Source organism: Sinohyriopsis cumingii, chromosome 4 (genome assembly GCF_028554795.1).
Source record: "Sinohyriopsis cumingii isolate HCF-2022 chromosome 4, ASM2855479v2, whole genome shotgun sequence".
NCBI classification, from domain to species: Eukaryota; Metazoa; Mollusca; class Bivalvia; order Unionida; family Unionidae; genus Sinohyriopsis; species Sinohyriopsis cumingii.
The window spans coordinates 50586220-50611782 of NC_142964.1; the positions used below are offsets into that span (position 1 = coordinate 50586220).

Below are 25563 nucleotides of genomic sequence, written 5' to 3' on the forward strand. Positions count from 1 at the left end.
AAAGCAGTAAAGAAAATACGGGCCATAAATTAAATAGTAACAACTACCCGCTGAAAGGCAAGCACCAAGGGCAAAGGATACATTATCGAAGCTGACATTGTTTTACATCTGAAAAAAAAAGGGTATAGATTTGTCGAGGTTAGACTTATAAATTCTTCTTAAATGTGCACGATTATCTTCATTAACTAAATCCAACAAGTAATTAACTGTAGCTCCTAAATGAAAACTATGAAACCTGTAACATCAAAGTCAGGTTCATTCCTTGTTACTGAACAATAATTACATTTCAAATATGAACGACTACAAAGATAATATATTCGTGTCCATTAATACTAATTACATATTTGTTGTAAGAGCTTATCGGCCGCAAAATTAAGCAAATTCACCAAGCTTTTGTACATCTCAAATTATTAGCTGTTGTGTAATCCAAATTGTTAGCTGTTGTGTATTCCAAATTGTTAGCTGTTGTGTTTTCCAAATTGTTAGCTGTTGTGTAATCCAAATTGCTAGCTGTTGTGTATTCCTTAATTGTTAGCTGTTGTGTATTCCTTAATTGTTAGCTGTTGTGTATTCCTTAATTGTTAGCTATTGTGTATTACAAATTGTTAGCTATTGTGTATTCCAAATTGTTAGCTATTGTGTATTACAAATTGTTAGCTATTGTGTATTCCAAATTGTTAGCTATTGTGTATTCCTAATTGTTAGCTATTGTGTATTCCTTAATTGTTAGCTATTGTGTGTTCCAAATTGTTAGCTGTTCTATATCTCAAATTGTAAGATGTTGTGTATTCCAAATTGTTAGCTATTGTGTAATCCAAATTGTTAGCTATTGTGTATTCCTAATTGTTAACTGTTGTGTATTACAAATTGTTAGCTATTGTGTATTCCAAATTGTTAACTGTTGTATATCTCAAATTGTAAGATGTTGTGTTTTCCAAATTGTTAGCTACTGTGTATTCCAAATTGTTAGCTGTTGTGTATTCCAAATTGTTAGCTGTTGTATATCTCAAATTGTTAGATGTTGTGTATTCCAAATTGTTAGCTATTGTGTATTCCAAATTGTTAGAGACTCCTTTATCGGCCATCTGAATTTACGACCAGCTAAATTTACGACCAGTGCGTAGTCCAGCTGATAATACATATTTGTTAGAATATCTAATTATGTATGTATACTCGTATACAGCATACATGTATGATACAAGATAAATAGAATAAGCTTTGTATTTTACAGAGAAAGCATCTACAGTTTATATCATATTTAGGCAGTCCTGGAAATATAGAGTTTCAATAAGAAATGTTCAAAATGTATTTCTCTATCATTTGCTAGGGATAATCAAGGTGGTTGTCACACCTCTTAAACTTAAGAGTGTATTGACCGTTTTGCACTTGACACATCTTGTGTTTTATAAGGTTTTTTTTTTCATCACTACAAAGATTTCTGGATTCAACGGTAATAAAAAGTTCCTCTTGTGGCCCCTATAATTCACGATGTCTTCCGGAGATGTTTGCCTTAGATAGATTAGATTATAATTCGTCGTACGGACCTTATGTGTATTGGAATACACATCGGTTTCATTCTTAGATTAGAATTCGTCGTACAGACCTTATGTGTATGAGAATTCACATCGGTTTCATTCTTAGATTAGAATTCGTCGTACAGACCTTATGTGTATTGGAATACACATCGGTTTCATTCTTAGATTAGAATTCGTCGTACGGACCTAATGTGTATTGGAATACACATCGGTTTCATTCTTAGATTAGAATTCGTCGTACGGACCTTATGTGTACGGGAATACACATTGGTTTCATTCTTAGATTATAATTCGTCGTACGGACCTTATGTGTACTGGAATACACATCGGTTTCATTCTTAGATTAGAATTCGTATGTACGGACCTAATGTATATTGGAATACACATCGGTTTCATTCTTAGATTAGAATTCGTCGTACGGACCTTATGTGTACGGGAATACACATCGGTTTCATTCTTAGATTAGAATTCGTCGTACGGACCTTATGTGTATTGGAATACACATCGGTTTCATTCTTAGATTAGAATTCGTCGTACGGACCTAATGTGTATTGGAATACACATCGGTTTCATTCTTAGATCAGAATTCGTATGTACGGACCTAATGTGTATTGGAATACACATCAGTTTCATTCTTAGATTAGAATTCGTCGTACGGACCTTATGTGTACGGGAATACACATCGGTTTCATTCTTAGATTAGAATTCGTCGTACGGACCTTATGTGTATTGGAATACACATCGGTTTCATTCTTAGATTAGAATTCGTCGTACGGACCTAATGTGTATTGGAATACACATCGGTTTCATTCTTAGATCAGAATTCGTATGTACGGACCTTATGTGTACGGGAATACACATCGGTTTCATTCTTAGATTAGAATTCGTCGTACGGACCTTAGGCCTATGTGTATGGGAATACACATCGGTTTCATTCTTAGATTAGAATTCATCGTACGGACATTATGTGTATGGGAATACACATCAGTTTCATTCTTAGATTAGAATTCATCGTACGGACCTTATGTGTATTGCAATACACATCGGTTTCATTCTTAGATTAGAATTCGTTCTACGGACCTTAGGCCTATGTGTATGGGAATACACATCGGTTTCATTCTTAGATTAGAATTCGTCGTACGGACCTTATGTGTATGGGAATACACATCAGTTTCGTTCTTAGATTATCATTCGTCGTACGGACCTTATGTGTATTGCAATACACATCGGTTTCATTCTTAGATTAGAATTCATCGTACAGACCTTATGTGTATTGAAATACACATCGGTTTCATTCTTAGATTAGAATTCGTCATACAGACCTTATGTCTACGGGAATACACATCGGTTTCATTCTTAGATTAGAATTTGTCGTACGGACCTTATGTGTACGGGAATACACATCGGTTTCATTCTTAGATTAGAATTTGTCGTACGGACCTTATGTGTACGGGAATACACATCGGTTTCATTCTTAGATTAGAATTCGTCGTACAGACCTTATGTGTACGGGAATACACACCGGTTTCATTCTTAGGTTAGAATTCGTCGTACGGACCTTATGTGTATTTCAATACACATCGGTTTCATTCTTAGATTAGAATTCGTCGTACGGACCTTAGGCCTATGTGTATTGGAATACACATCGGTTTCATTCTTAGATTAGAATTCGTCGTACGGACCTAATGTGTATTGGAATACACATCGGTTTTATTCTTAGATTAGAATTCGTCGTACGGACCTTATGTGTATTGAAATACACATCGGTTTTATTCTTAGATTAGAATTCGTCGTACAGACCTTACGTGTACGGGAATACACATCGGTTTCATTCTTAGATTAGAATTTGTCGTACGGACCTTATGTGTACGGGAATACACATCGGTTTCATTCTTAGATTAGAATTCGTCGTACGGACCTTATGTGTATGGGAATACACACATCGGTTTCATTCTTAGATTAGAATTCGTCGTACAGACCTTATGTGTGAATACACATCGGTTTCATTCTTAGATTAGAATTCATCGTACGGACCTTATGTGTATGGGAATACACATCGGTTTCATTCTATGTGACTATAGGTAGTTTTAATTTTGTATCATTTATTTTGGTGGATATCTTTGTCATCTATTTATAATAACTGTCCAAGCGCGTGACCACTTGTTCATTTTGTACTCTATAACCATGGTTACGAGTAAATAAAGAACTGAAATGAACAGGCAGCCTGAAACTATAGGTTCTGTATATTCACAATTATAATTCGTATACATGTTCCTAATCAGAGGTGACGGCATGTTATTCCCAGTCTTGTAAGTACATGTTTTATGTGAGTAAGCTGTTGCAGGTATTGTTTTGTTATCTACCAGGTTTAATTCCATTCCGTAAGATGTTTAATTTGACTTCGAGGCTACTTGCGGGAGGAAACGTACATATCAAGAGAAATAGTATAAATGCCTGCACTCCTCCGGTGAGCTGTGTGGTTAGAGCGTCCGCCACGGTTGTGGGAGATCGCGGGTTCGAACCCCGTATAAATGATACAAAAGACTTATAAAAAATGGTACTAACAGCTGCCTCGATTGGCGCTCAGAATTAAAGAGTTAGTGCTAGACTGGTCGGCCTGGTGTCAGGATAATGTGACTGGGTGGGACATGACCCTACCTGTCTGCAGCATGATCCCCCCCCCAGACATCACTTTGAACTGCTATACTGCCGACATCGTAGCGATATGTCTACAATTGTTAAAGCTACGTTACAAATTCAAAAGACACACAAGCCTTATCTGAATATACACCGAGTAGGTTTAAGGTTGTGTTGGTGTTTCAAATAAACTCTGCTCTAAAGGTCAATAAACTTGCTATTAAGGGTTGTGAACTATATATAGAAGGGCAATACACTATAGGCTACTGTTTATTTGTAAAAAAGAAATAGATAAAACAGGTAAGCTGGGCTTATTCCAAAAACACTCCCTCTTACAAATGAATTCAGATAAAACTGTATAATACATACCTGTATCCTGCTACAACAAAGAAATCAATCGAAGAAGCCTCTACCTTTTGTGTCAGTAAATATACATCTGATATATGAAGCACATTGATTTCACTGGACAACAAATTTTTACAAAAGTCATGTTACTGAAATAAAATTAGTCAATTCTTATCAATTTTTATGTGCTGAACACGAATATGACAGTCAAATTGCAAAATTGGCTCTAGTTTTTTTGTAATCTGCAAGAAATTAATGTTTACATAACGAAATGCATTCCAATAGTAAAAGGTCAACTGTAATAGCCTACCTATAAAAAATCAAGTCATTGACTACATCTTAGATTTCTTCACCTGTCTCTTGTACAGCTGTTCGGGAGCATCTCTGAGGAGTGTCCAGCAGTAGTCAGCCAGCATTGTAGTGGACCATTTTCCCTGGTATCTTTGTTCCATTGTTGCGATATCTTGATGAAAACGTTCGCCGTGTTCATCACTAACAATACCACAGTTGCTAGGAAAGAAATCCAAATGGGAATGAAGGAAGTGAATCTTTAGAGACATATTGCAGCCAAGTTTCTTATACTTCATCAACATGTCTTCTACTAGTTCCTTATAGTTTTCTGCCCTAACATTTCCGAGGAAGTTTGTAGAAACTAGGCGAAAAGCATTCCATGCTTGTTTCGCGTCACCTTCCAGCAAGTTGTTGAACCGGTCATCTTTGAAAAGCTCTCGAATCTGAGGACCCACAAAAACTCCCTCTTTAATCTTTGCTTCGCTGAGTCGAGGGAATTTTTCATGCAGGTATCGGAATGCTGGCAAAGTCCGGTCAATGGCTTTCACGAAGTTCTTCATCAAACCTAGTTTGATGTGAAGGGGTGGTAGCAAGATTTTCTGAGCCTCAACCAGAGCTGGGTGTTGGATATTCTTCTCTCCAATGGCTACATTCTGCCTGTGAGTCCATTCCTTCCTCATGTAGTGCATTTCCCTTGCTCGGCTATCCCACTCGCATAAGAAACACATGTATTTTGTATATCCTTGCTGCAGTCCCATTAAAAGGGCAACTACCTTCAAATCACCACAGAGGTGCCAGCTGTACTTGTTATACTCAATGGAATTCAGTAGCTGCCTTAAGTTATCGTATGTCTCTTTCATGTGGACAGCATACGCTACTGGAATAGATGGAAGAATGTTTCCATTGTGCAAAAGCACAGCCTTGAGACTCAGTTTCGAAGAGTCCACAAATAGTCTCCATTCTTGTGGGTCATGAGTGATTTTTAAAGCATTCATGAGGCCCTCAATATCGGAACAGAATATCAGATTACTTTCCTTTCTGAAGAAAGGCTCCAATTGCTGGTGGCGCTTTCGATATGCAGTAATTGTGACATCTTCTTCTAGAAGATTCCATTGTTGGAGTCTTGATCCTAGCAATTCTGCCTTGTTCTTTGATAAGTCCAAATCACGAATCAGGTCATTTAGTTCTTCCTGTGTTATTCTGTGTGGGGTTGATGATGCACCACAGTGAAAATCTGGATCACTGCATGCTGATGGACCAGGAGAAGAACAGGTCGACTCACTTTTGTCTTCGTCAGATGAATCAAGAGAATATTCTGCTGGAGGTTCTGGAATAGGAAGTCCCTCACCATGTGGAACTGGTCTCAATGCAGACGGAATGTTTGGGTAGACTATTCTCGACTTCTTTCGCTTCGTTATTCCGCCGGAAAGAGGAGGAACCAAGCAGAAGTAACAGTCATTTAGGTGGTTGCTTGGCTCTCTCCACACCATTGGGACTGCAAACGGCATTGATGACCTTTTGCAATTCAACCACTGTGAAAGCTGTGTTGTACATGTAGCACAGCATATATGCGGAGCCCAAGGCTTGTCTTGGTCACCAACCTTGCATCCGAAGTAAAGATGATATGCCTTCTTCACTTGAGAATTGATACTTTTCTTCTGGTTGGCAAATGTCACTTCCCCACAAATATAGCAAAAATTGTCCGCGGTATTAACACACTTTCGAGGCATTACTGTTCTTTATTGTACGTAAATGGATAAAATAATAAGTTTTATGTAACAGTAGCTTGAACTGTCTCGCACAACGTCTAAAATATTTTAAATGCTGAACCTATCTGATTGGGCTTTATATAGTACACTGCTTACGTCAGCTTCAGCAGCCGCCTGGCATTAGTATAATAGGCCTACACACGTATAGTACACTGCTGACGTCAACTTACTTCAGCAGCCGCATGGCATTAGTATTGCATTGCATCAGAAAATGATGCAATCAACTGTGGATGATGTGAGCATGATGGTATTATGCAATGTTACATCATTATTCCGGATGTTGCTGCAGTCCTACTGGAGAAATTTACACAGTGAAACATAGAAAACGAGGTATATGAATATCTTCAAAACGAGAGCCAATACAAATTTTTCACGGTTATATTCGTGTTCGGCACACCAAAATACTACAGATTAGGGCCTTTTCAAGTCAGTAATGATTTCACTGTTGACCAGTGTTTTTTATTTCGCCCTCTATGGCTGAGTAAAGAAGCAATCAACACCATAAAATTGAGGTATGAAGTAGTAAGCAATCTAAGATTTGGTTTACGAACGTCTGTAGACCGAATGGGAGTTAAGTTTAACATGCAAAATAAAGATAAACTGAAAACTAAAAGTAGATTTTAAATATTATTTTCAGTTAATCACTTCTTATTATCATATAAACGCTGACTAGTATTTTGTCACACGATGCCGTCAAGTGAATGTTATGAATGAAATTCAAATTGGCGGCTTCCATCCATGGGTCAATCGGAACACAAAGTGCCTTTTCGGTCAAGTCGATAAAGAAACATCGGATGTCATTCATCGCCATAGAGAACAATATTTTGAACTACATTTATTCATATGAAACAATACGTCGGTGGAAGAAGACAAAGTCACAACCAGAACGACCTCGAACTTTGTTGTTGGAACATATGTAGTGCTTTCCGAATCACCAAACACATCCAACTGATGTGCATTCCTAAAACTGCTTCCGAGGTTATTTCACAATCTGACGGAAATATTCGAGTGATGTTCCGATTGATCCTGAAGTTTCTTGTCGCGAAGAAAGTCGAGGATAGTAACGCTGGAAGAAAATGTGCTATTTTTGGCTGCTTATTTATAGTAACAGAATTATAAACACTACCATTAATTGGTTTATGCATATGATATAATGTAAAACGTTTTGCTAAATATTTTTGTCTGATAAAGGGACTAATTTTATTATGGTACACTAAACAAAGAATGCAACCTTATTTTTCTTGCATTTACATAAATTATCGCTAGCATAAGAGAAGTCATTCCAGCGTTTCTGCACATCCAGTATTTTAGGATTCTTTTAGTGTGCAAATACGGAATGAACAGCGTAGACGCTAAAAGCTGTTATAAAATGAGAATTTTCTCCCTCCACCATTTCAAACAGTTAGCTATCATAATTTGTTTCTTTTGCATGAGTGTCAGTTCACCCCACGAAATTAAGCAATAATTCGAATAAATACTATATGCAAAGATCTAAGTTTTATTTTCAAATATAATGATTTTCTTACTACCACCAAACTTCAAAGAGATACTTTACATGAAAATTAGAAAACGTCATGGCCAAGGGCATGGGAGACTATTTGCCTGAAAGCAGTGTATTTTAAGCAACTTTAATTAAAACATACTGGCACACTTAGTTAAATTCTGCATCAGAGCTGTTTTTCATTTTTGTCCATTTCAAATCCTTAACTTAACAAGTTCTTTTTCTGTATACTCTGGTCATTAGATAGATACCAGAACTCTCAAAACCAGAAAGTCCTGCTTATTTGTTACCAGAATTTGGAAGAAAGCCCTTCCTGCATGGTATGTCTCAGACTTGATCACACATGCGCCTAGTGTGTCCTTGATCACGCACATCAAGCATGTCCCGGTCTTGATCATGCGAATAACATGTCCTCGAATTGATTATGTACATAACTTGTCCCAGACTTAGCTAAGTACTCATTGTATAGCTGGACGATACAGGGAATTAATTTTGCCGTGTGTGTGTGTGTGTGTGTGTGTGTCTATATAGAATGTTCCTAACTTGACCAATGTTAAAGTTCATATGTCGACTAGATGCAAAAAAAACCAAAAAAAACAAAGAGAGCATCGTGTTTAATTATCAGTTAAGTTTCGTCAACATCATTAATGCATTTCATTATAAAATGAAGATATAATGTTAACATGAATTGAGAGTCCATCTATATTCTAATTTTCCCTATCTAACCTGTTTGGACAGGTAAGTTGTAGGTCAGTTATTCTAGGATGACAGAGAATCTGTAAATTCATCGTCGTACGCCACGATAAAAATTTCATAACGCTCTGTTTTTCACTCGTTATTGCCAGGCTAATGAATATGCATAGATCCACACACACAGACACACACACACACAAACAACAACATTGTAAGACTAAGTGAAATTTTCTCGGAAGGTTAACCAAACGCAACGTTTCATCCTACCAGAATGTCGACCGCTCCGGTGGTGTAGTGGTTATAGCGCCCGCCTCTGATCCGGGAGGTCGCGGGTTCGAACTCCGACTGAGTCATAGCAGAGACTTATTAAAATGGTAGTAACAGCTGCCTCGATAGGCGCTCAGCATTAAGAGGCTAGTGTTAGGACTGGTCTACCTGGTGTCAGGATAATGTGTCTGGGTGTGACATCATGCTACATGTCTGCGGCATGATGCCCCAGTGCTAGACATCACTATAGACTGCCACAATGCAGACATCATAGTGATATGACTAAAATTGTTAGAGCTCCGTTAAAAATCTAAATCACACACTCACACTACTGCCTGAGTGAGCCATTCAACGCCTATATCCCAGGCAGAGCTACTTATAGACAGGGTCCGTTCGTGATATTAATGACGTATTTTTCTTCATGCAAATACACTCCACTTTATGCATATTCATGTGGAAATCTTGTCGCAGACAGCCACGGGGAAAGAGGAGCGTAGCGTCTTTTTGCTTGCGACGATGAACAAAATATGTTAGATAAAGGACAACACCCCGTGTGCTAGGAAGAAATTGAAAACAAAGAGTTCCATTTTTTATAACAGGTTGAGAATTATTGACCGCGAATAAATTTGTTATTAATCCAAAACTTGGCGATAATAACATAAAGGAAGCTGTATGCACTTGTGTTTGTGTGTGACAGACAGATATAATATAGAGTTTCGTGCAGACATTTTGGCAATATGCAACAGAAACCTAAACATGACACGTGACCCAAAGCATTCCACTCTGTAGTTCATCGATCACTACAGCGATATTAATTTCCTCCTTTTCTGTTTATATATATATATATATATATATATATATATATATATATATATATATATATATATATATATATATATATATATATATATATATTAAAAATGTGCAGTATTATGTTGATACTTTAGTGTTTGTAATTTGTATTTTTTTCAACGTAACTTTAACAATTTTAGTCAGATGGCTACGATGAATGCATTGTGGCGGTTTATAGTGATATCTAGCTCTGGGGCATCATATGAGGCGCCGTAGCGGACAAAATCTGGTCCAATGAGAAAGTTGCAGTTGAAATTTCGATGTCGTATGTCGCGAAATCCAATATGTATCACGTGTTACATCAAATTGCATGTCCTTAAAGTTCCATTTTCTAGATCAAGATTTTAGATTTTATATGCTGAATTATAGAGCGATGGTTTAAAGTTATATTTCCTATATCGATGTTTTACAGTGTATATTTTGAATTACACGGCTGTGGTTGAAATTTCAGTATCATATATCGAGAATCTCTAATTCAGACGTTGAATGTAACTGTGATGAAAGTTCCATTTCATATGGCGAGTATTTAGATTTCACCTGTTGAATTTCACAGCAACGTGAAACAGTCTCCTTGTTTAAAAATAACGCGGTCCGTTCAAGAGAGCGACCTCTAGCGAAGAAATTCATAAAAAAAATTCTCAAACTGTGAATGGAAACTTTCAAACTGTAAATGCATGAAATGTAATGGCGCCTCATAATTGAAAACACTAATGATGTATCTAAATACTCGATATTATTTTGAGTTGTTCAAGGGGACATTGTGTAATGTTACTTTTAACACAAACACATCATTTCACCATATATAAAAATAACAATTCTGACAAGCACAATACAATATGCAATCACCGCTTTGTAATTCAACAGATGCAATCTAAAAACTCAACATACGAAATGGAACTTGCAGCACAGTCAATGTGATTCAATATGTTAAAATGAGAGTCTCGACATATAACATTACAATTTCAACAACCGACGTGCAATTCAGAATATACAATCTAAAACCTCGACATTGGACATCAAATTTTCAACCAACGCTCTGTAATTCAGCAGATGAAATCTTAACACTCAACATATGAAATGGAACTTTCAACATAAAAAAAGCTGTTTGAACCAATAAGAAAATTAGGAACTCTCGACGTATGACATTGAAATTTCAACAACTGCCATGTAATTCAAACGAGACAAACCAAAATGTCGACATAGAAAATATAACTTTCAACCACTACTGTTTAATTCAACAGATACAATTTAAAGTCTAGACCTAGAAAATGGAACTTTAAGGACAAGCATTTTTGATTGAACACGTAAAATTGGAATTCTGGACATAATACATTAATATTTCAACGGCAACGTTCTGATTGGACCAGCTTCTGTCCGCAACGGCGCCTCGTAGCATCATGCCGCAGCCATGTAATATCATGTCCCACCCAGTCACATGATCCTGACACTAGACCAATCAGTCCTAACACTAACCTCTTAATGATGAGCACCAAGCAAGGCAAACCCTTGACCAACAGCGTCCGAGGCGGACGTCTTAGATACTTTATATTTAATATGCTAATAATTAATTGGGCATGCTTGGCTCAGTATAGTTACAGACATATATTGGCAAACATGCTAAATTGTACAGCGATGTTTTTGTCCGTTGTAGCATTTAATACAACATTTAGACATCTCTTTGATTGCAGAGAGAAGATAGCGCTATCTAGCTTACTTATTGCTTATCTAATTAAGTCAAATATTATTATTATTATTAGAAGTAGTAGCAGTAATAGCAGTGGTAGTAGTAGTAGTATTGGTGGTGGTGGTGTTAGTAATAGTAGTAGTAGCAAAAGTAGTAGTAGTGGTGGTGGTGGTGTGTGTGTGATTTGGATTTTTAACGTAACATTAACAATTTTTTAAAGTAGTGGTGGTTGTAGCATTTGTAGCAGTGGTGGTAGCAGTAGTAGTGGTAGTAGTAGTAGTGTCAGTTGTATTATTAGAAGTAGTAGTAGTGGTAGTATTAGTAGCAATAGTAGTGGTGGTAGTAGTAGTAGTGGTAGTAATAGTAGTGGTAGTAGTAGTAGTCCGAGTTTCCTCTGACCCTTGTCACCCCATTTTAGCTATTTGGACAATTATATTTGGGTGTAGGGTCAGAATCCATTGCTTATCGAGAAGTTGGAATTGGCCGACACCATTTGTTGTCGGCATAGGTAGCCGCATTCTAGCCGGCCTAGCAAACTTGAACGACTTTTTATCGAGATTTATCTGCATGAAATCGACAGGAATACGATTCATTTTCTAAAAAATCGCGAGCATATCATTTGTCGTGTCTTTAATCCGCTGACAGAAGAGACGAAATTACATCGTTTGCTTAAATTTGACCTGGATCTCGTCATTTGCATTCCGAGTCACATGACTATACAACTCTCGCAACCTAAATATCAATGACATCAGAGGTCAAGGAGTCACGTGATATTGACAATAAACTTTCCAAAGTTGTTGTACATAGAATTTGAAAATATTACATAGAATTCACGTAATGTTTGTAAATAAATATACTGCACACTTAATTCTCAATATATTTATTCTGTGAACAACGACAAGAAACCTGTCGGTACCGCAACATGGTGGAGAAAACCATTTTCAACCAGTGCTGAGCACGTGTGAGCGATGTTTTTGTTGGTATCACGTGACTACCGCATTGACATGTGCTCTCTGTTTCGTGAATCTGGTTTTCTTCAAGTTGCTGCAACATGTACAGACTTCCGGTCACTGTTCTTAGAATAAATATTTTGAGAAGTCTGTGTTCTTTCACTTTTCTATAAAGATCGCGTGACTTTCATTGATATGTTCGATTTGTTTTCCTACAACAACACTAGCAATGGTTTATTGTTCATATCACGTGACTATATGACCTCTGATGTCATTGACATCTAGGTTGTGAGATTTGTGTAGTCATATGACTAGGAATATTAATGGCGAGATCCAGGTCAAATTTCAGCAACGCTGTAGCTTCGTCTCGATTGTCAGCGGATCAAAGATACAACGAATGCTATGGTCGCGATATTTGTGAAAATAAATCATATCGATATCATTTTCATGCAGGTATATCTCGATGAAAGGTCTTTCAAGTTTGCTAGGCCGGCTAGAAAGCGGCTACCTTATGCCGAGTCCGAACGGTTTCGGCCAATTCCAACTTTTCGATAGGCAATGGACTCTGGCCCTACACACCAGCATAAATGTCCAAATATCAAACATGGGGTGGCAAGGGTCAGGGGAAACTCGGATTATAGTAATAGTAGTAGTGGTAGTAGTAGTATTAGTGGTAGTAGTAATAATAGTAGTGGTAGTAGTAGTGGTGTAATCATTTTCAAGGAATATCAAACTATCGGATATTCATTGAAAGGGTTTGTCATTGACTATCATCATTTTCACACGTGACGGCCAGAACCATCTTATAGAAAGTAATTAATTACTTATATACACATATCAATATATTGCTAACCTTGTTCAATACAATTTTTTTTTACAAACAACTGTGAGTAGTGCAGAAAATATACATTTCCTTGGAAGACCGGACAGTCGATAGACCTTTAAGCTTTAACGCTTCCTCGTTGATGACGTAATATTCGCGACTTTTTCAAAAGTCTAAACCGGAAGTTTCATTTACCTCAAAATGAGTGATGAGCTAATCGAACCACTGGTCCGAATAAGTAGCGGGGGTGTGGCAAGGGCGGTGGTTCAGTTATGGATATCCTAAACACCCACAGATCGAAAACTAGATGCGGAAAGTTTCTTTCGCTATAGCAAGCCCAAAGTTTCAGTTTATTTTGAAAGGAAATAATACACGAAGAAGACACATCTATATATATATTGACGACTCACTGTGTGTGTGTGTGTGTGTGTGTGTGTGTGTGTGTGTGTGTGTGACCTATTTTGAGGAACCCTAGGTTAATATATTTACCCAAATGAAGACATCTTGATCATTCAAAGAAAATAAAGGTTCTCAATGTTTGGACGTAATTCGGTTTTTATCATTATAAGTCTTGCGAAGTAAGAGGGATAAAGGTTGTGCGGTTCTTTGCGGTTTGAGGACGCTGCACAAAGAAGGTTTGATTCTTTAAACACGGTGTTCAGATTTTTCACGAAAACAAAAATAAAAATCTAAAGCAAAATTGGCCAAATGTTTACCCACGCGTGTATAAAAAGGTAATATCAAGAATGCCGGTTCCAAGCGAAACACACGAAAACGGAAATATGCGCAAAAATCGCAATTTCAATAACTAGGGCACTAATTCTCATATAAAATGTACATACTGTCTGTACTCACTTATAAAACGACTCCACCTCCAAACTGCACAGACCCAGATCTGTCCGCGCATCATGCGTCGGCAGATGTGGGCATGTGGAGTTTAGTTAGGAGAGTAGAACAACATAGACTCTGATCTGAACTAAAAACACATTATGCTACGGCATATCAGGATCTTTGTTATTTACAATCGTCTTTTAAGCGGGTATATAAAGATACACTGAATTGTTAGATGTACGCTAACTGTAAACTATGTATGATCCATATATACTATGTCTTGGACTACCATATATACTTATGCATAGGTCTACCATATGTACTTATGCATTGGTCTACCATATTTACTTATGCATTGGTCTACCATGAAAAAAGGATATCACTGGCTTTGCTTAAAGTAAATCAATACATGTCAATGATGAATACTTTATTTAAATTTGAAACGTTTCAAAATTAAGCAAGATGAATCTATCCGTGTCTTTTCTTTGCCTTGATTTTACTGATTATACAGCATAGACAAAGAGATTGGTATCTTCTTTCAAAGAGAATAGTACAGTGACAATGACAAAGAGAACAATGGCTTCTGACAAAGAGAAGGGTGTCTCATGATAAAGAGTATGAAGTCCTCTGACAAAGAGAACAATGTCTTGTGACAAATAGAACATTGTCTTCTAACAAAGAGAAGAGTGTCTCATGATAAAGAGTATGAAGTCTTATGACAATGACAAAGAGAACAATGTCTTACGACAAAGAGAACAGTGTCTTCTAACAAAGAGAACAGTGTCTCATGATAAAGAGTATGAAGTCCTCTGACAAAGATAACGTTGTTATCTGATAACCTGTGATATAATGATAATTCATTATACTAATCCTTCCAAAATTCAACGAATTTAAATGAATTTAATGACAAAAGGGACAACTTAACAACTCCACCCGTCTATGTTTACCTGTTATTTAAACTGGAAACAGTGTAAATAAATAATCCTTCTGCTAAGAGTCCGCACCGTAGAGGGGGAGCGCGGACGGGGTGAGGACTGTCGCTCCTCCTTTTGTTTAGCAAAATTACCAATATTTCTGCGGACGCCTATGGCGCCGTGTTTAGGTCTGCGCGTTGGTTAGGTTATCACTACGTACACGCGTGTGCATTTTGCATCTTATTTATACTCATTTGACCATGTGGTAATTACGTATCCTTACTTTACCAGGTAGGATTTACGTATCCTCATTTGACCAGATGGGATTAAAGTATTCTCATTTGACCATGTGGGATTTACGGATCCTTACTTGACCATGTGAGATTTACGTATCCTTACTTGACCATGTGGGATTTACGGATCCTCATTTGACCACGTGGGATTTACATATCCTTACTTGACCATGTGGGATTTACGTATCCTTACTTGACCAGGTCTGATTTACGTATCCTCGTTAGACCATGTAGGATTTACTTATCATCATTTGACCAGGTGGGATTTACGTATCCTCTTTTGACCAGGTAGGATTTAAGACTCTGCGAAATATAAAAGCTGATGCTGACCTATGATATTCTTTCAGAATAAAAGTTACTTTATAAAATTCGTATCATTACATGATTTTTTCCCTTTTAAATTTTAACAGCTCAAACACACTTGTAATAAAATTGGTCGACAACTAAATATGAAACATTCGTTTTAAATTTCTTGGAGATGAAGATTCCCTAATAAAAACATTTAAAATTGAATCTATACACTTTTGTATCAAATTTCTGTTATATAGACCGCTCCGGTGGCCTACTGGTTAGAGCGTCCGCCTCGGATTCGAGAGGTCGTGGGTTCAATCACCGGCCGAGTCATACCAAAGACATAAAAATGGTACTTAACAGCTGCCTCGATAGGCTCTCAGCACTAAGGGCTTAGTGTTCGGACTGGTCAGCCTGGTGTCAGGATAATGTGACTAGGTGGGACCTCATGCTATATGTTTGCGGCATGATGCCCCAGTGCGAGACATCACTGAAACCTGCCACACTGACTAAAAAATTGTTAAAGCTACGTTAAAAACCAAATCACACACACAGTTTGATATAGTCAAACACGCTACATGTTATCAGTTTAAACGAGTACAAATGTCAGTCATAAGTGGATTTATTTAAAAATATATATACCGATGCGTAATTTTATCTCTCTATATAGTGTAAGTTGAACAGACCGCTGTGTCTTACTTACTATCAACTTAACCGTAGATTAATGTTACTTGACATACTTTGCTATTTTTGAATTTACTACTAATCTTGCTTTTAATTACACATACCAACTACAGTTACTCATTGGTGTCTTTAGGAAACATCGCCTTTTCGTATACTGTCCCTGTGATGTAACATCCACTCTGTACGTACCTAGTGTCTGACTCATTTACGATGACTGTCGATAAAAGAAAGTAGCTCCCCGGTTATAATCACCTACATAAGCCCACTCGATACACCACTGCAATTTCCGCACAACCTATCGTTGATTCGTGTACTAGACACATTTAGGTAAGTACATTTTTCAGGACAATATATTAGATTATGATGTAAATTTTAATTATTTTTCAGAATTATTATGCAGATGAAGTTTTCAGGTTCCATGAGAGAAGTTAAATGATATCTAAACAAACGTTTTAATTAAAGCATACAGAAGATGTCGACGCCATGAAATGAAAATATTTTGTTTCCCCAGTATCATTTAAATTTTGTAAAGCTGCTTTAAAAATCCAAATCATAATCACTTTCCTGATTAAACCTGCGTGTTCCCAATCAGGAAAACGCACATCCAGTTGTGCATGGTGTAATGATTCACTCTCTGTACCGGATGACTGAAGCCATGAATAACCCCAAGGGCACGCATTAACACTTGTCTTCAGCGTAAGACCAATCCAGACAAATAAAAGGAAGCATATCATCGAAATTGCCGAAAACGAGTTTAATATGGGAAATTAATAATCGAGATTTTTGTACCCGGATATTTTAATAGGTTAAATTGCTTGTTGTAGTAAAACCTGTCTTGTGAGAACCACTGCTATGAAACACTACCCGTCTTGAGAGACCAGGTTCTCCATGCACACATTTATTGATGATATAGTAATATGACCAGTCATGAGGGACCACCGGTCTTGAGAGACCATTATTTTTTGGTAGCAGGGGTGGTCTTCCAGTGCATTCTACTGGACTACAATGTGTTTTCACACAACTTAGCAAAAAGGGGTTGTCTTTTTTTGGGTGGGGGTGTTGTTGAGAAGTAATCCATCAAACTGGCGCCCGTCTGTCTGTGCAGTTTGATTGCTTCTTCGTACATGATGGTATCAATGATTATAGGAGAGAATGCCAAAAGACGTTATTAAACTTTAGGGTGGTTGTGCCCATGTCATATGGATTTGTAATGTAATGGGATAACTGGATGAACAAGCACATGAAAGCCTAAGTACAAGTTGTATCGAATCTGCCATGCGCTTGAAAAATTAAAACTTGGACGCATGTTTGTGTCTAAAGAGAGCAAGAGACTGATCAAAAGCAGACGGCACAAAAACATAGAAGAATTAAAAGTCGTAACATGGGTTATGAGGCAGATAGAGTTTCCAATAAGACACAAGTCAAATGACATCTTAATTAAATTTATTAAATTTCATAAGAAATAATAAGTTAATATTCTTTTCATAAATTATGGTCCCATTAATGTAACCAGGTGACCTAAAATACAGTTTATTTGAAATACATAAATAGAAACATATTTCCCACTTCTCCAAATGTTAATTAAATTTGACACCAATAATAAGTTATGGTTGAGACTCTCCAACAATCTGAGGGAAAATAAAGAGCTGCCAAAAATGATAAATTTAAATCAAAATATTCTCCAGCAATGAAATTACACTGTTTCAAGTTGAACTCCTTGGTAATTTATAATTTACCAAGTAACTGTGGAATAAATAACGGAACATTTGAAGTGTGTACTTAATTGATGATATGACATCAGAAAAGATATCAAAATGCAACGGACACTAAATATTTACTTTTCTGAATGGATTTACATGTAAGAGAGTCTCGAGATCAAAACTGCCGATAGATCTATAAGATCACAACAGCATATTGCAACGTGACATATAGTGACTACCTTACAAGTCCCTGAAAAATGAATAACAAGGAAAACACAAAGGCCTAGATTCCTTCCGTCCTCCGAAAATATAAAGTTTTGAATGACAAGTTAATGGAAAAACACTACAATTTTGAATTAAACTTCTCATAATTTTTGTTGATACCGATTCTTAGAGTAACCAATTAATTACAATTTTAAGAAAGGATTACTTTTTTACTTTCCCACAATTTGCATGAAAGGGAAAATTTGCATCCATAATATTTCATCAATCTTTAAAGATTGCTTCAAAATCAAGTTATATACTCCATTTGATAGAGGAGAAAAATAGCTTGATGAAAAATGCGGCAAGATAACTTTGGCAATGTATGAAAGCATTAGGTAAAACTGCAAGTCTTTCATCATTTTAGAAATGTTATAAATGCATTTTTTGGCATACATCTTGCTCTCAGAAGTCAAACAAAAAATACAGTAAAGAAATGATTAAAAAAGGAATAAAACTTCATTTTATTCAGGTAATAGTACACTTAGTGTAACATATACATACATATACACTGAAACAAGCTACTGATTTGCTTGTTAATATCAAAGGTTATTAAATTATTACGAGATCATTACAAAAAAGCCATCATGGATTCTGTTGGTCTACAGCGATGGCATTTACAAGCCATTTCTGCACTTTGTTCAGGGCAAGTGCCTTTCACAAAGATAAGGTCACCCTGCAGATGTGGGTGGGTACTGAACCAGCAACCATCTTATTGTAAAGCCCGACATTAACATTTTTAAACATGACCAAAATTCCTATGCAAACAGAATCCATGTTGCCTATGAAAGTCAGGGGGCACATGAGACTGCATATTCTCTCTTAAATGTCCAGTCCAGCTACAAAGAACAAATCCCAATCTGCAGTCACAAGTCAGGGACCATGTTCATTACTCCCAAAAGACGCCCATATGTCAGTGCATTATGTGACAGTGCAACTTGGTCTGTGCACTTTGCAGCTGTAATTGACCAATAAGGAGCATATTTGGTATGTGCCACATGGACTTTTAATACATTGCACTTTTCCAAGACAATTTTTGACAACCATTTTTAAAACATCAAGCATGTGAAATCGAAGCTTCACAGATCTGCAATGAAAAATGTGTTCAACTGTTTAATTACCATATATGCTTGCATATAATACAAGCCCAACTACAAACTGTGAGATCTGCTGGTACACAATGCTCAGGCAGATCTGGGTCTGTGTAGTTTGTTAGGAATAATCAGTAGAACAAAGACCATGATCTTTGGCACATTGTGATACAGCAGATCAGTTATTTTAATCCACTGGAAAGCAAGTATACACAGTAACATTTGTAGCTGGAAACCAGTATGATCCAATGATTGGGGGGGGGGGGGGGGGCGGGAAAGAGATTTCAGACACGAAACTGTCAAATTAAAACATTCCTCATTTGAACATCAACCTAATGATCAATGTAAAAAGATTTTGTTTTGGCGATTCATCAATGAAACAAAAAGAATTTGTGCTTTTTATTTTAGGACAACATTTGTGACAAATTTTTGCTGCCTGCAAAGTCTATATAATTGTCATTCTTACATACAAAATCTGATTGTGCAACAACAGCAGCAGTCTCAGTAACTGTAAAAAACAAATAAACATGTTTCTCAGCACATGTTTATCTTTTACAGAAGCCATGAAGACCGCAACTGAAACACATGGACTAGAATATGTAACAAATGAAATTAAAGACGCAAACAGTTTTACCAAAATCATTCACATCAATGAAATTAAAGACCCAAACAGTTTTACTACAATCATTCACATAAATGCATGAATTTATTAGCAAACTAAGTGCCAGCTACCAAAGTATTTCCATGGTGGTTAAATTTTGACTGACTAGCTAGCAAACAATATTATCTTGCAAGGTAAGCCACAATAATCTGCAAGGAAAAGTACATTCATGTAAAACTCTACTGAAGCATTTTGCCATGAAAAATACTTTTCTCCACTGCACATTCAGAGGCACCTAAAAGAGAGTACAGTTGTGGTCTTGTAAGAACTTGCCTGTGCTCCTGAACAAAACCACATCATTCACATTTCACTCCAAAAAATGCATGATTTTGCCCCGGTCAAATTGCAAAAGCATTCCTTACAAGGCACCTACAAAATGTAATGTGTACACAAATTAAATACCAGATGAAGCCAAGTCAAAATCGGGTCTTTCACAAGAAATGCAGTTTGATAGGGTTGAATGCCATTACAATATTGAAGTACAAGCTGCAAATGTATCAAGCCACGAGGTGTTTACACACCTGATGAATGAACACTTCGTCAACCTTTGCTTCGATATCACAACAGCATCAAGCTTTGAATATCCGTATCATTTTTAACTTGGGCTCTACAATGTCTATGCAAGAGTTGAAATGACTATACTCTTATTCTAAATTGCACCAATGACAATTATTTGCACGACCTGCATAATATGAAACGAAATACAGAGTTCTCTGGGAGATAAATAATTAAATCCATTTGACGCACCACACCTTTTGACAAATTTTTGCTCAAAATCTTCCACTGATGTACATGTGTAATGAAATCCTGCAAACTGTTTAACACCTACTAACGAGTTGTTTTTCTAAAAACTATTTTTGTCAGTTTTGCTTCATCTTCACAAGCTGATAATATGTATATAAAGTTGTTCAAAAATCTGCAGATAAATAATAAACAACAAAAGACTCAAATTTAATGAAAGTTGGAAATAATTCCAATAATTTAGTTTGCATTTGATCCAAGTCCACAATCATCACATGACTCGGGGGGGGGGGGGGGATAAATCCAAAAATAACAAAATATACATCTGCATGTACATTTCCTATGCCACAAAATCCAGCCAAACAGCTGTTACATTTCATCAGATCCATCATCTTTGTCCACACCGTTTGATGTCCATAGTAACCATGCCAGACAGGCTGAAATCAGCATGAAATGGATCAGTGCTGACCTACAATATTTCCTGCAGGCTGGCAGGGCGAAACGAACAAGAGGGATAGTCAAGGGGCAGCCTGGATAGCTGTCTTCATATACATGCGTCGTTCATGAAGCTCGTGTACCAAATTCTGAAAGAAAAACAAGAAAAAATATTACTCTAAGCGAAATCAATAAGAGAGGGACAAAGGAGTATCGGTAGGAAGAAATTCTTGGAACGGTAAGAATATATTTAAGTATAGAAAGGAAAGGCAAGTCCATTACTTCATTTAGTTTTTTGGCAAACGTCGGACTTTTAGTACCTTCAAAGAAAGCATCAAGAGATTTTTATGTTGGACCCACCTCAACCTCTTAGCTATAGAAGCTAATTACCATCGAAGTCCCTCCCCCCCCCCACCACAACCTAAGTTATTACTGCAAGATCCGAGGTTTAATTATATATGAAAAGACCCAATTTAATATGATGCGGGTTTTTATCTAGAGGAAGAAAGCAGAGGTAATGCTTCAATACTCCAGCCTTTCCCTCGTTCCTAATGAACCTATCTGTCCAAGCTCCGTTGAAGAGTCCCATAGCACACACGTGGCCACATGTGCACAGAATTAGCTTGTTACCAAATATAGCATTCCACTTACACGGTAACCCTGGGAACATTCAAGTCACGTGAACTCTGATAACCACTAGTCTGCATCTGTCCCGGCAATTCACACGCTGGGTCAGGCTTTATGCAAATGATGACAATGCGGCGTCCGAACTAGCGGGTTACTACGCCAGGCTTTTGTTTTGTAAATGGTTACCCCAACTCTTTCCACCAATCATTCCAGAGTCTTTATACTAACACATATTAGATTCGAGTCACTTCATTCGATAGATAACAAGTATTCAGTACAAAAAAATCTATTTAGAGACGAAATCTATCATAATCACGGTGGAGCTATTCAAACTACAAAAATCAACAGCCTGAAAACTACAAACGGATTGTACACAAACGGTAGTAAAATGGAGCTCGTAGAACGTATGACTCATACCACTGTAAACATCGACATCACACCAGATAAACAAGGTGATTTATTTCGCGCAGTTTTACAGTATTTGCACTAGTTTCACTGAAGCAAAAAGGCCATCTACACTAAGCACGTCAGTTTAAATAATTGTTACAAAATTGAGCTTTTCAAGTCAAGTTTAACCCACTTACTCTTATTTCAAGTTCGACTAATGGGACTTGGGCTTTCAAGTATATTTCAAAAGAAATCAGTATTTCATCGATTTTTACCACAATCCTCGTGCAAACTGAGATGGCTTACTCTCTAAACGTGTACTAATCTTGCAAAGATCGTCATGGAGATTGTAAATAAACAAAATCAAACAGCATCACGACTGAGGTTATGTATTGATTAAAGATGATAAAGGTTGATAGTTGCCGAGTGCAAGCTTGAACAGTGTATTTTACACGTATTTTGTTTTTAAATAATCGTAAAACGAACATGTGTTGCTCATGTAAAATGCCATTCTAATGATCTCGAAGGGAACAAATATATCACTGGTACAAAAACGTCCTCACAGTTTCTCCATCAGTTGTTTCTGTATATTGTATTTGTACTTTCATAACTTTAAACATTTATTTTAAGCTTGTAAACCAATTCTAGTTCGAAATAGTTTACAAAAAAAACAAAACAAAAAAACTTACCATAACTCTAATCTGGGGGATTTGGCTGCTCGAACTTGGTCATCGTCTAAATTCAACCTTCTCTTTCTTACTTTTAAATAGTCTGCAAAAAGAAGGAAAAATAGATAATACAAAGAGACCATACAAATATTTCATCTTCACGCCTTTTTACGTGTCGACTGACAGCAAACACAGGACAGCAATTGTGCTTGAATACAAGCATTTTCATCACTGACAAGTTGCGCAAACATTGGACAGACCATGTCCAGTTTAATACATTGATTGATACGACCAAACTGAGGACATCAACATTTGATGTAGCTTAATGCCCGTAGGCCGGCAGGTTAATCAGAAATCGACAACGTTTATACATGACAATGGCTGAAACCGAATTAGCGTCTCTGCACAACAGCCGTTTCATTGATTTTAAGAAAATCAGGTCAAACTTGGTCAGTTTTGTGTTCGTTCGTTCGTTCGTTCGTAAGAGATTATCAAGATTGAGCATTGGACAATTGTAACTGCTTGGTGCGAAAAGGTGACGATTATCTGCAAAGGGCGTTAGGCATTCGACTCTTCTTGACTTGGACCATCGCTAGTATTGAAACTATTAAAGGAAAATTGAAATGTCCATCTTCATTTAATATAGTGCTAGATACGTTGTGAAAAATAAAACTGAAACCTATGATGCTGATAGGGAGTGATCATTTAAATTTCCGTCATGAAAAGTATGAAGTCCGCGATGTTGGTGATTAATTTAGTGATATTCCATCATACATGTATCAGGTAAACTTCATTACAAGCATTACTGATTTGAATATTGGGATTCCTCTTGTTCAACATGATACATCACACTGAATCAAGCATAGTACAATAAATCCTGCATTAAACTGGCAGCTTCAGAAAATGGTACATTTTCCAAGATAAATCTTAATCTCCTGCTTAATTAAATGTGTGCAAAATAAAAATTTATTTTTCTTCTTTCAACTTTAAAATAAATAAAGAAAACGTAGAAGTAAATGAGCCTTTAAAACCACGCGGAAAGCATGTTTTGCAGAGACATGTATGTTCATGAATGAAATAGCGTCTTTGGTCTTGAACCACTCCGAGTACAGTAAACAAACATGTTTGGACAAGTTACGCTGTTGCTACCAATCCCGGTCTTGGTGGGCAATTTGAACAAAGAAATCTGACCTTCCCGCATAAATGGATCAAACTCGATCTAACACGTTGTATTTAAATTCCCGCGAATGTTTGGTTATAAAAGTGAAAACAAAAAGATAATTAACCGCAACCAAACACAAGTCACAACTGATCCGAGTTAATAACCAAGGTAAAATAGGAAAAACAACGAAAAGAATTGTTAGAATTACGTAAAAAAACTAGTCATATTTACATATCACCCAAAATTGGGTCAAGAGAAAACGCTAAATTGTTCGCAGACGCGTATTTGAACAAATCGAACTGGAAATGTTACGAAGTACAAATCATTTTACTATACAAGTTACTGTCACACACGTATATATTTTGATTTTTGATATATATGTGCCGAACAGCCGTGAACTACGACTACCAGAAGTTTGTAAAACGATACAGTGCACCATACGATCTGTGGGTTATTCCTGACAAGCAGTTATGACAATTACGATACAACCAAAAAACTCAAGAAATACGTTTGACGAGCCCCCAAAGGGCTGTGGAGAAACAAATAAAAGGGTCATACCACTTACCTTCTATTTTTGTTTGAACAAGATGTCCTCGGCTACTTGGTCTACTATCGTTGACATCAGAGTCTGGACTTGAAGATTCTGAAGAAAATGACGAGTCTCTAAAAATGGGTGTTGTTTCTAAACGATTTTGTAAATCTCCATTTTGTGCAGACGGGCTAGAATTGCACACAGTTCCATCGACGGGCAATACGACTGGTGTAGACGGTCTTTCGGGAGTATTCAAACCCGAATTAAATGATAGCCGTCGTCGTGTTATAGTTCTGTGTTTATTTGTGTACCCCTTTCGATAGAAGGATGGTACATCATCCGTCTGTTTGATTAATTGCCAATCGTAGCGGCCTTCCAAAGGCTCGTCGTCTTCGGTATTAAAATTGTACTTATCGCTCATGTAACGCATGGTTTCTTCTCTCATCTGTGCCATTTCTGAATCTAAATCCTTTCTCAGTTTATCATGATCAGGCCTTCCGAATAAACATCTACATACTTTAGATTTTTCCATTTTATGCGAATTTAACACACTATCCAAAAGCATTACTCCAGGCATTATATCGCTAATACAACCTTCCTTAGAACTTCACACAACTGACACAACATAGTGCGTGCTCCGCGAGTTAAAGGATTTCTGTGCCAATCATCAAGAATGTAGGCGGGGCTAATGTCACGAGCCGCATTGCGCGTTCTGATTGGATGGGTGTCATGTAATTTATCTGATTATGACCCTGGCAAGGTTTACAGCGCCAGATACGTGTGGTGTCACGCGCGAGCATGTATTGGTCATGAAATGCATTTACCGGCAAATTTTGGACAAATCCGTGCCAAACGAATATATTTACCGCGAAGTTTCACCTTGAGTAAACTTTAGAAAGAAGCTGTAGATGACAGTGCATGTGTATCAATAAAAATTA

The 25563-nt window shown here is 37.0% G+C and overlaps 1 protein-coding gene across 1 annotated transcript; it reads right to left on the bottom strand.

Moving 5' to 3' along the window:
* Window positions 1-17788: 17788 nt before the first annotated feature.
* Window positions 17789-25260, bottom strand: LOC149801142 (cyclin-dependent kinase inhibitor 1-like). Its single transcript, XM_089955164.1, has 3 exons — window positions 24659-25260; window positions 22953-23034; window positions 17789-21398 (listed from the first exon to the last, which is right to left on the bottom strand). Coding segments are annotated over exons 1-3 (627 nt in total). The 5' UTR covers window positions 25203-25260; the 3' UTR covers window positions 17789-21397.
* Between the last annotated feature and the right edge of the window lie 303 nt (window positions 25261-25563).